The sequence below is a fragment of the Rhagoletis pomonella genome, unplaced genomic scaffold (genome assembly GCF_013731165.1).
Source record: "Rhagoletis pomonella isolate Grant_MI unplaced genomic scaffold, Rhpom_1.0 Rhpom_scaffold_00021, whole genome shotgun sequence".
In the NCBI taxonomy this organism is placed as follows: domain Eukaryota; kingdom Metazoa; phylum Arthropoda; class Insecta; order Diptera; family Tephritidae; genus Rhagoletis; species Rhagoletis pomonella.
In genome coordinates, this window is record NW_023458575.1 from 339,761 (window position 1) to 351,991 (window position 12,231).

Sequence of the window (12,231 nt, forward strand, 5' to 3'; positions counted from 1 at the left end):
AGATATATGAAAACAAGCGCATACTCATGGAGAAAAATTGCGGTCATTGGAAAAGGGGGCGTTGCACCTCCCATACAAACCGAATTTTTCATACTGCATATCTCTGGAAGTGTTCGTGGTAGAGTACTGAAACTTGGTATGGAGATATATGAAATCAATCACATGGTCATGATGAAAAATTGTGGCTACTGGAAAAAGGGGCTGGGCACTTCCATACAAATCGAATTTTTCATACTGCATACCTCTGGCAGTGTTCACCATAGAGTACTGGAATTTGGCGATTAGGGTGTAGTGTTTTAGTATGAAAAATCTAATATATAAAAATTTCGTGTCACGGTGTTTGTTTTCGAACTCCTCCGAAACGACTTGACCCATTTAAATGAGATTGTGAAATTTTGTGTATATTGGGTAGGTATGATAATAAGTTGTAAAGTATGTTTCATACCGCTAAGTGAAGGGGGCGTGGCACCTCCCATACAAACCGGATTTTTCATACTGCATAGCTTTGGAAGTGTTCATGGTAGAGTACTCGAACATGGTATGGAGATATATGAAATCAATCCCATGAAGAAAAATTCGGACTATTTGAAAAGGGCGTGCGCAGTGCGTGTGGTGTGGAGATATATGAGAGCAATCGCATACTCATGGAGATAAATTGTGGTTATCGGAAAAGCGTGGCACATCCCATACACATCGAATGTTTTCATGGAAGAGTACTGGAACTTGGTATGTACAAGATATAAAACGCGACTGGTCATGAAGAAAAGTTGGGGCTATTGGAAAAAGGGACGTGGCGCCTCCCATGGTAAATTACTCGAAAATGGTATAGAGATATATGAAATCAATCCCATGCTCTTAGAGAAAATTTCGGCTATTTTATAAGGGCGGCTTTCAAACGCACAACCTATTACGTATTCATATACACTTTTGCTATGTTATTTAGGATGACAATGGAAATATGCCTTCTGACAAACACGAAACGGTAATATTAGAAGATAAATGCGTCACAGAAAATCATGAACGTGAACTGTTGGTGAAAATGTTGGACCAAAATGTTTCTATACAAAAAATAATTTTGGGCTGCTAGTTTTCATATAAAAATTTAGGAATACTGTTAAGTTTTGTATGATCCAATGATTGAATCAAAACCAATTAATTAGTATGAGACCACCCGTGAGACACTACCTTTCCGATGGCGAAAGACTTATCGAAATGGGTTGACGTGGTCTAAAGTTGTGCGGTAACATACATTAAAAAAAAAAAAAATTCCGACGAATTGATAACCTTCTCCTTTTTTTGAACTCGGTTAAAATGTCGTACATGCAATCGGTTCTAATCACCAGTGTATATCTTTTAAGTTTCATGATTATATGTACTATATAGGAAAATTCATGTGTACGTACCCGAAAGACAATAGACCCTTCTCGACCTTAAAGCACTCAGACTTTGCCCAATTTCCGTACTGTATTTCATCCAACCCAAGCGAAGCCAAAGCATCACGCTCCCTTGGTATGTACTCATCATTAATGCTAGTTTTCTTCTCACGTTCTCTCTCACGCATTCTTTTTTCTTTGCGGCGCCTTGATCGCAAACCTGCAGAAGTACAGTTAATGATTTACACTTTTTAGTCCGAATATGCAAGGCAACAAATTTGGGCACGGAATAGTGAATAACGCATAAGATACTAAATAACGCAAACTTATAACTATGATATTTTTAAATATATTTTATGTACACACATACTCATATATACATATACTCAAAACTTTCTCATACTTACTTATGCCACCCTCTTCGTCGCTGTTCTCATTGGATGAGTCATCAGAATTTATTTCCATAACATCCTCGTGTCCATAGCGTTTAATTTGTGTGCGCCTTCTAGGTTCAGACAACACAAGATCTTCCGTTTCGTCACGCTCACAAGCATCCGGATCAATATCCGCTTTTTTGGCCCACTTTGTCCAGAAATCGGGATCGTCAATTTTAATGTCCGACCGATTACCCGAAGCAGCAAATGATGCTTTTGAGAAAGTTGATCCCCTTTCAGACTCCATAGTAATGACCTGTGTGCGTCGCTTTAAAATCGAATCGATGTCTTCTTCACAGAACTTATCTCCGGCGTTATCGTCGTCCATCACAGCACCATATGCACCCTTTCGCAGCAAATCTTCGATTTCTTTCTTCGAAAGCTGACGATTACTACCGTCCTTTGAGTTGTGTGTATTCATTGACTGCAACACTGCCTTGTCCAAGCCTAGTTTAAGTGAAGCCTTATCAAACATTTCTCGTTCGTATGTGTTTCGGCAAAGCAAGCGATAAATCTTCACCATTTTTCTCTGGCCGATACGATGGCAACGTGCCTGTGCTTGCAAATCGTTCTGTGGATTCCAGTCGGAATCATAAATTATAACTGTATCTGCTGCAGTCAAGTTGATGCCCAAACCACCAGCTTTGGTACACAACAAGAAAACAAATCGATCCGAACCGGGCTTGGAATAGCGATCGATAGCTTCCTGACGTAAATTTCCACGAATGCGGCCATCGATCCGTTCAAAGGGATATTTTCTGTACATTAAATAGTCTTCCAAGATGTCGAGGCAACGAACCATCTGACTAAAAATCAGCACGCGATGACCATTCGCTTTAAGTTTTGGCAGTAGTTTGTCAATCAACACCATTTTACCAGCTGATTGTATAAGATTTTTATAATACGATTCGGGATCATCGCCATGTTGCACACGAAAGTCATATTGTATTTGCTCTTCGGCCCCATTCAACAAATACGGATGTATGCAGCATTTACGCAGTTCCATCATTGTGTTCATTAGATTGGGTATGTTAGCCGAAGTTGTACCTTTCTTCAGGAAAGAAAAGTTCTGCTCCAAAATACCCCGATAGTATTTCTTTTGTATATTCGTCAGTTCTACCTCAATGATAGTTTCCTCCTTTGGAGCAAGCGATTTCTCTACATCGTCCTTGAGACGACGCAACATCATTGGTTTCAACAAAGCCTGCAGTTTATTAACTTCCTCTTCGGTCCGCAAACTTCCGAATTCCGACATAAACTCCTCGGGGCAAGAAAACTGATTCGGTTCCAGGAAGTTCAATAGCGAAAACAATTCACTGATGTTATTTTGCAATGGTGTGCCGGAGAGCAGCACACGATGCTCTAAATTCAATTGCCTCAGGCCTTCCAGCAATTTACAATTTCGATTCTTTAAACGATGGGCCTCATCGATGACGCATAAACGCCAATTGAATGACTTCAGATCCATGTGATCAGTCACAATCATTTCGAATGTCGTTATCAGTACGTTGAATTTTACTGGTTCTTTAAGTACTTTGCCACTTTCAGTTTTATAGTAGAATTCATAGTCCTGTATCATTTGTTTACTCGTTACCGATCCGTGGTATACGACGACGTTCATATTTGTCCAACTTTCAAACTCGCGCTGCCAATTTGGTATTGTTGATAACGGTGCAATCACGAGGAAGGGCCCACGAATGCCATACTCATACACCGAATGAACGAATGTTAAACTTTGTATAGTTTTTCCTAAACCCATCTCATCAGCTAATATACAATTGTGAGAGTTATACCACGAAAACTTAAGCCAATTCAAGCCCTCTAGTTGGTACGGGCGCAGCGTGTTGCCGCCTTTATAAAGTGGCGTGTTTTCAAGCTTCTTCCATTGCTCAGGATGTGGTCGCTTTTTATTTTTCCATTCAGCACGAAGCGGTAATTTATTAAAACGCATATACTGCTCAATTTTATCTGCATCTACGTCCTCCTCCAGCTCCCACGTGCAGTCTTCGTAGGGTAAAGATTTCCACTTCACTAGGTAATGTTTTGTGATTTCTCGCGTGTTTTCATCTGTGTGTACAGACATATCCAGAACGCGATCGACTTCTACGAAATCGGGATTGAAAGGTTCTTCCTCGATGCTATCAAAGATATTTATTTGCTGTGCTTGTTTCTGCTGGAAACGGCGAATTTTTGCAGTCACTCGGCGGTCTCCTTTAAAAAGTTCCTCTTCGGTGCGCCACTCACAGTGAAGGTAAGAGAAGTTACGATATTTTACGAAAAATTCTTCCACGTCGATGTATACAGGCTCCGGTTTCGTGAAGCTGGAATCAACGTCATTACTGTTTTTGTCTTTTTTTTCATTATTATTCTGGTTATAGCTTTTAACTTTGCTGTCTTCCTTTCTATCCTTATTATCGCCTTCAACTTTTTCTTCATTAATGGTAGTGTTCTTTTCAGATACAGAAACTCTAACCCCATCTATTGGATATATTCTGTTGTCTTCTGAAACCTTAACGGCAAGTTCATCCGCTTCAGCCTTAGATTCCACATCAACATCCATGTTCCGCACTTCCCCAATATTATCCTTTTCATTTTTTACTACTTTATCACTTTGTGTTTCTGTCAAATCGACAATTTTACTATCATCGCTTTTATTTATGACAGTGATTTTGAGGGAATCACTGATATTTTCATTGCCATTGCCTTTGCTTTCTACGCCATTAGAAGGCAAATTTTCTTCAGACTGATTTTTTGAGTCCACATTCTCATGTTCATTTGATTTTTGTGCGTCGTCGTTAAATTTGACAACGGACTTGGTTTGCTCATTCTTATCTGCATCCATTTTCACAGGCTCCTTTTCATGAGCCACATTTTCTTGAATACCCCCAGTTATTTCACTTTCCTTCTCCGCTTCATCCACCCCAATTTCCTTTTCTTCAGTACAATCCTTTTTATCTTCTACTATTTCTTCCGTTGCTCTTTTTTTATGAGCCACTTCTGACTTTTCGTCACTTTTGTGTACATTATCTTCGTTTTCCTTATTCTCCCTTTCGTGTTTTTTGGGTGGAGCAGGAGGCGGATCCGGTATCAACTCTCGTCTGCCCATACGAACGGCCAAAACATATTGTACCACCATGCTGTCCTCGTCGCCTGTATTAATATATACGTAGTTGGGTTTAGAAGATATCGGTGGCGGGGCTTCCAGCAATGATTTATCCTTTTCAGTGGCTGTGCTTGAACTCGCCTCCGTTGCGGTACCGTCTTCAGCTTCACATGCTGTGGGCTTATCATAGGAACCACCAGTCTCACCTTCGGCCCCTGAGCTTGCTGCACTTGCATCCGCCTTTTCTGCATCACAACTCTGTGGTGCCGCGGCTGCCGCGGCCGCTATTGCTACCGCAGCCGATCCCTTCTTTTCTTTCTTGACCGGAGACGCCATTAAGGACGAGTCATCATCTGAGAAACGCAGCATCACATCATCAATGTATTTCTTACGTTGAGTATTTCGGGACGAGCGTCGCTTATTTTTATCCGTTTCAGAGTCAGGTGGCGGTGATGGTGGTGGCGTGCTAGCCAATGTGTCGTCTTCCCCATCTGATTCGGGTACAATACGTCCGCGATTACGGCGCTTCTTAAGTGCACGTGCAGAAAGCGTGCATCTGCGGCGTGTTGTATAGGTGGCATCATCACTATTATTGCCACGATTGCGGCCGCCGGAACGTTTCTTGCTTCGTCGACTAGGTGTCGTCGTGGCATCGCCTGCAGAATCGGGTACTGAGTCAACAGTGTCATCACCAGCTTCTGTAGACTTTTCGTCATCCACGTTCGCGCGCGTTGTAGGTATTTTTGAAACTGGTATATCATCGTAATCAGGTGCTTCCCCGTCAATGTTAGTAGATTTGATTTCAGTACCAGGTTCGTCAGATGTTGTAGTTTCAGGTTTAATCGGGCTTTCGCTATTATCGCTCGTTGCATTACCACCTAACTCTGCAGCATTTGACTTACAAACCGAAAGTGGTTTGTTGTCCTCGGCTTCACTACCATCAGCAGCCTTTTCTTCCTCTTCGCCATTCTTCTTCTTTTTGGCACCATTTCGCCGACGTATTGAAGCAAGCGACTCACTACAGTTTTGCTCACCGTCTTTTACCTTTTTTGCCTTAGGAGTGCGATCACGCGGTGGTTTATTTGGATCTTTGGGTGCACGTGGCTTACGCGGTTTTTTTTTCTTGCCCGCATCGTCTGTAGATGTATCTAAGTCATTAGCCGAGTGCACAATATCTTGCGAGTGATCCCCACTTCCTTCATTATACTCTAAGGTTCCTACTACCGACTTGTCGCCAGCTCCTTGTGTTACACAGTCCTCGGAAACCGGCAAATGTGTAGTTGGAATCGCATGTGAGGGCACAATATTGCAACTTATGTCCATAATATCGCTGGAAGGCTGTTGTGCTTGTTGCGCAGCAGCTTTCTCGCCTTTCTTAGCACGTGGCTTACGTGGTTTAGTTGTGCCCTTTCCGCGACCGCGCCCGGTGGTGCTCGACACCTGCGGACTCTCCACCATCATTTGGCTGTGAAGCACACTGCTGCCATATATAGGAGGCATACCACCACTCTGGTACAGTATGCATTGCGGACCATTGCCTGCGCATTGGTCATTCACTTCATGTTGCTGCAGCATATTCAAGCGATCTTGCAGACGCACAATTTTCTCTTGGTGATCGGGCCCCGTCGGCGGCATGCAGTACATTTCTTGGAGTTGCTGCTGTAGAGCGGCAATTTCCTGTTGATGCACCATTGGATACGGGGGGTACATATGGCTAGCCGGCGGGACATGTTGAGCATATGGTGGCAACATCATTTGTGGAGTTCCATCATAACCCATAGCTGTCATACCCGGTGTGTTAGCCATGGGATGGTGTGGCAACAAATTTGGTGGTAACATCGGTGTAATATGTGTCTGGGATTGTGGCGGGGCATTAGATGTCGCTGTCGTAACGTTCTGTCCAACAGCCATCTGAGCCACGGAATCGACAAGAGTTGTTGGCACCGAGTGTTGTTGGGGTTGCAAATGAGTTTGCTGTGGCAAGGGGATCATTTGTTGCGACTCACTTTCTGTGGCAGACAGAGTCTCCTCGGAACACTTTGCTTGCTCCAGAATCGTATCTGATGAAGTGGTATCCGCCGGCTTAGTAGTTTCTTCGAGCATTCCGGCAGGTGAAGTGCTAGTTTTACCATCTACTGTTTCTTCAGCGATTGGCTTCATAACTTCGTCGGCTGGGTCATTTCCTTTGAACGCGTTGTCTATTGAATGTTCTGTGGATGCAATCTCAACTGCTCGCTGTTCCGGTGGTGTATCTCCCAAGTTACTTTTATTTTCTGGAGTCTGTTGCTGCAACTTACTGGAGCGATCGAAATCATTAACACACGCAGCGGCGCTAATGAATGAAGATTGTGAATTGCTGTCTAACATTGCTGCGGCTGCCGATGCGGCAGAGGACGCCGCTGCTATAGCAGCACTTGTTGACGACATTGAAGTATTGTCGAAAAGATTAGCTCCGGCGCTGTCTAGCAACCCGCCGTGTCCTGTTGTTGCTGAATTCGAATTGTTGTTCAGCACCGCATTACCGATACTGTCGATGCCTGACAATGATTGCTGCTGATGATTACTGCTGTTTATCGAGCTCTGTGAATTGCTATCATGAACAGAGGTTGGCTGGTTGTTAACGATACTGTTGGTGGAGCTATTACTACTGCTGTTATTGCTGTTATTACTGTCATTTGCTGCTACGGCCAACGTAGAAGAGTCGTTTGAATTTGCTGTCTCGTTAAGAATGCTTGTCAAATGATGTGAAGGAGTAGATGTCGGCGTTGATGTCGGCGTTGGTGGCTGCTGTGGCGGCTGCTGTGGCGGCTGCTGCTCCTGGATCGACAGTGACTGATGCTGCGGTTGTTGTGCGACAACATTCGGAGTAGAAGCTAATGGTGGCGAAACATGTGCAGGTGACATAACCGATTGCGATGATGGTTGTTGTAGATCACGCTGCTGCAACTGCGCTGTCTGCTGCTGCAGGATTAAAGATTGTTGTTGTGACTGTGACTGTGGTTGTGGCGTCTGTGTTAGCGAGGATTGTGACTCCAATTGCGAAGTCTGTTGTTGTATACCTGGCTGCAGACCTGTCGAAGGATCTTGTGTAGCCGTTAGCATTGCAGCAAACGGATCTCCGAGCAATTGTTGGCCGTGTTGTTGTGGATATGGTTGATGCAATTGTTGCTGCTGAGTGGGTGGATTGTGTGGTGACAATTGTTGGTGACGTCTCGGTGATTGCTGTTGGAGCATGGACTGTTGAAGGGGCGACTGTTGTTGTTGAAGGGGCGACTGTTGTTGTTGATGGGGTGAAGGTTGCTGTTGTAGCTGTGACTGGACATGAGATGGTTGGTGCGCTTGCGAAGTCGGTACAACGCCAACTGTAGGATCATGGGTTGGTGTGTTTCTGCTCATAAGCGAGGCAGTTGTATGATCGGTAGAGGGCGGCAACTGATGGTGACCCATATGGTGGACGTTCGGCAAACCAGGTGGTTGATGGTGCAGTTGCTGTGGCTGATTCTGCTGATGCGAAGATGGTGGCGCCTGTTGGTGCTGCTGTTGTTGTGTATTTATCGGTGACATTGCTGGCAATTGTTGTTGTTGATGATGCTGTTGCTGTTGGCCACCACCTACAATGTCATTAATGGAATGTTGCAATTGATCGTTCAATTGCTGATGCTGTGATTGTGGTTGTGGCACTGGCGTTTGCTGTTGTGGTGGAGGTGGTTGCTGTTGAGGCGCTCCGATAGGCGATGGGTGTCCAGCTGCTTGCTGTTGGTGAGTCATCCCTTGTACCTGTGCGTACAAATTCATTTGTTGTTGTTGGTGCTGTAACTGCGGCTGTGAACTCATGACACTACTTACACTGAGGGGAGTGGGGTTTTGTGACTGAGGCAAGCTCAAGTGAGGACTCCATTGCAGGTGATGCTGAGGTGAAACCGGCATGCGTGGTCCCATCGGTGACATCGCGGCGTGACTAGGTGTCTGGCGATACGCCGACGGATAGTCCATTGGTACACCCCCAGGACCGGCCATAACGCCCTGCGGTGGCATAACCATCTGTTCGAGTGCCTGCAGTGTGTTGACTACTGGCGGACCACCGCCAGCTTTTGAGCTTGGTGATCCTGTATTTGGTACTTGTGGACGTGGCGAAGTAAGGCCAACCATACCCGATATGCTGTGATGAGTCGATTGTTGCTGGCTTGGTGGATTCACTTGTTGTTGAGCTTGCGCTTGCGGCTGTGGCGGTGGCTTTGCCGGCGAGATGCCAGGCCGCGGCGACATTTGTGGATGTGGTGACATTGTTATTGGTATAGGTGACATTTGTGGCGAAAGCTGCGGAAATGGAGCACGGTACTGCGGCGATGATGATAATTGTGATGAAGTGGTCTGATGTTTTGGTGAGGATAAGTACGAAGCTGCTGCTGATTGTACGCCTTGTACATTGTTTGGCTGCTGTTGATTCTGTTGTTGCTGCTGCTGCTGTTGCTGATGATGACTACTATAGCTTGGTGGCACCCCTAAGGTGTGCGGTGGTGGTAACACAGCCCCCGGCAATTGCTGATGCTGGCTTGGTGGTTGTATTAGACCAACATGATTTGGTTGCTGTTGTTGCTGAGACTGCTGTTGGATCTGTTGCGGCTGTTGTTGGTTCTGCATAATATGCGTAGTGGACTGCTGCTGCTGAGCCGCGCCCAGGCTGGAGGGTAAAGATGGCTGGCTTACAACATTGTTGCTGCTATGTGGTAAGCCTGTGGAAGGCTGCTGCTGTTGCTGTTGACTGCCCGGACCCATATGCACGCCTAACTGCCCAGCCTGCTGCTGCTGCGCAGTTAAGTGATGCGTTGGTACGCTGGTCGGTGCAGCAGACGTTGGGACATGTTGGCCGTACTGATTTGTCTGATCCAAGTGTCCGTATGGAATATGCTGAACAGCACGACCTGACTGGTGCTGCATGGAATTTCCATATGGACTATGCGTATAGGCTTGGGGACCACCTGGTACGGAAACAGACGAGCCTGTCTGGCCGGTAGAAGTCGGTACAACTGGATATAGTGGATGCTGAGTCGGAGCCTGAGGATAGTGTTGCGGCAGCCGAGTTTGCTGATTCGGTTGCTGCTGCTGCTGCGATGTAGTAGCCTGTTGTTGCTGCGGTTGCTGAGCTTGTGTCAAAGTGCCGTAACCTGCAGAACCAACACTTGTGCCGGGTTGCTGCAGCAAACTACCGATTCCCATTTGCTGGGAAGCATAAGACAGCTTCTGTTGATCCTGTTGGCCGTAGGAGGGCATGTGCTGACGATAGCTGAAATTATACAAATTTTGATTACTTACTTTAATGTTTTATATTTATACGAGCCCTATTTGCGATTATATCGTAAGCTACAAATTATCGACATTTTTACTGTTGCAAATAGTTTACAAAAACGAGTCACAACGTCCTACAAAATCAATATGTACCGTTAAGAAAAAAAAAGTGGAATTGTATCGTTAGTTTTGTTTATACTTTTGCGTACCTACGCTCTTATCGTAAGCGACACTGTGTGCATAGAACTTCATCGTAAACAGCAGTTTTAACTGTAGTTTTAACCAAGGTTCCACAATAAAAATCTTAAAAGCAGCTTCTGTCCCTCATCAAAATTAAATGCAGTTTACCATTATGGAACTGCCGGTGCGAACACTGAAGATTGTACTCCTTGAAGATTTTGGCAATGAACCTATTCCGATGAAGGATTAAATTTTACTTTTTTTCTAATTTCTTTAAAAACCTCAAAACGCCAATATGGTTTTTTGTTTGAGAATTGAATTAAGTTTAACACTGCATCTACGAAGACAACTTGTTGCAGAAGGTTTATTTCAGTGAATAGGGACCAGTTTTTTACGTCTGTCAAGTTAGCACTACACTTTTCGAAATTGGAAAAGTTGACCACGGCATTAATTGTAGGTTTTAACTTGTAAATTTGTTACGAAAAGAAAAAAATCTTAGCTCTCCTTTTTTTAAATAATAGGCTCTCTTTAAGCTACTATTATGCCAAAAAATATAAACAAGCGATTCGAAATTCATACAAAATTTTTCAATTTGACTTTATTGGATGGTTCTTCGAGCAATGTCAAATTCAATCACACTTTGTTGAATACATTTTGGTAGCAAGGCATAACAAGGTAGAAATGATTTCGACATTTCTCTCTTTGGAACTGCGACTGAAATGACAACTCTTAACCCTATACCATTCAAAATTTAAATTTTTTTTTATTTAAATTTTCAATTGTGAGCAGTGCGGCTGATTTTAAATACATACTAAAATAAAAGGAATTACGGGCGGTGTTTTGTGTTTGGCAAGAGCCAGGACAACAAACTTGTGCGTTATTTTAAACCTCTGAATTGTCAAGTGAAGCGACAACGTTGGGCAAATTGTTGCGGATGCTTTCCATTTCCAGACAACCGGTCAGGTACGAGCATGATTTTTAATTTCGACCAAACTCAAATACATTGTTTGTTGGTCCAAATAATGAGACACGTATTTTTTCTTTTGGCTCGGAAAAATTTTTCGGCCGAATTAAGCGCGATTTTGTTTTTCAGGCAAAAATCGATTATTCGAATTGGCAGTGAGATTAAAAAAAAGCGGGAAAATGTGATTTTGTATTTCGAAACTGTATGGTGGAAAGTGTGTTCTAATATCTATTTGATACACAAAAAATGATCACGGCTGTACTTTTTGCTGATATATTACATACATATGTTCCATTTAGTTAAACAATATAAGAATATTGTAGTATGTACCACAAAAACGTATATTTTCTATAAAAAATCATAACTCAGAAAAAAAAAATTCGCTATTAGAGATTTGGGTTGATTGTAATTCAAAGTGTCTCTTTCCCGATAAAAAAGTTTGAGAGAAAAAAAATACACTTTTTGAGAAATTAAATTTAAAAAAAAATTGCAATTTTTGTTTATTGTTAAATAATGAAAATCAATAATTATATCATTCTATCTTGAAGTGACAAGAATTACTGACATTTGAGTAAAAACATTGTTGGAATCTATTAAATTTTGACAAAGTTATGGGCATTTAAAAAAAAAATTCTCACTGTCAATTCGAATAATCGATTTTTGCCTGAAAAACAAAATCGCGTTTAATTCGGCCGAAAAATTTTTCCGAGCCAAAAGAAAAAATACGTGTATCATTATTTGGACCAACAAACAATGTATTTTAGTTTGGTCGAAATTAAAAATCATGCTCGTACCTGACCGGTTGTCTGGAAATGGAAAGCATCTGCGATATTTCATTAGGAGACTTCACGTGTGCGCGAAAACCATTTTAGTGGCAGAGACTTTATTTGT

The 12,231-nt window shown here is 43.1% G+C and overlaps 1 protein-coding gene across 1 annotated transcript; it reads right to left on the reverse strand.

The window, feature by feature from the left end:
* Nucleotides 1-1,360: 1,360 nt before the first annotated feature.
* LOC118749578 lies at nt 1,361-10,448 on the reverse strand. Its single transcript, XM_036484386.1, has 3 exons — nt 10,396-10,448; nt 1,781-10,194; nt 1,361-1,593 (listed from the first exon to the last, which is right to left on the reverse strand). Exons 1-3 carry the CDS (start codon nt 10,446-10,448, stop codon nt 1,376-1,378), a joined length of 8,685 nt encoding a protein of 2,894 aa, XP_036340279.1. The 3' UTR covers nt 1,361-1,375.
* Nucleotides 10,449-12,231: the final 1,783 nt, after the last annotated feature.

Coding starts and splice junctions, on each gene's coding strand:
- LOC118749578 (XM_036484386.1), bottom strand. CDS start 10,448: ATGAAGTTCTATGCACACAGTGTCGCTTACGATAAGAGCGTAGGTACG. Junction 10,195..10,395: donor AAGAGCGTAGGTACGCAAAA/GTATAAACAAAA, acceptor GTATAATTTCAG/CTATCGTCAGCACATGCCCT. Junction 1,594..1,780: donor CGACGAAGAGGGTGGCATAA/GTAAGTATGAGA, acceptor GTACTTCTGCAG/GTTTGCGATCAAGGCGCCGC.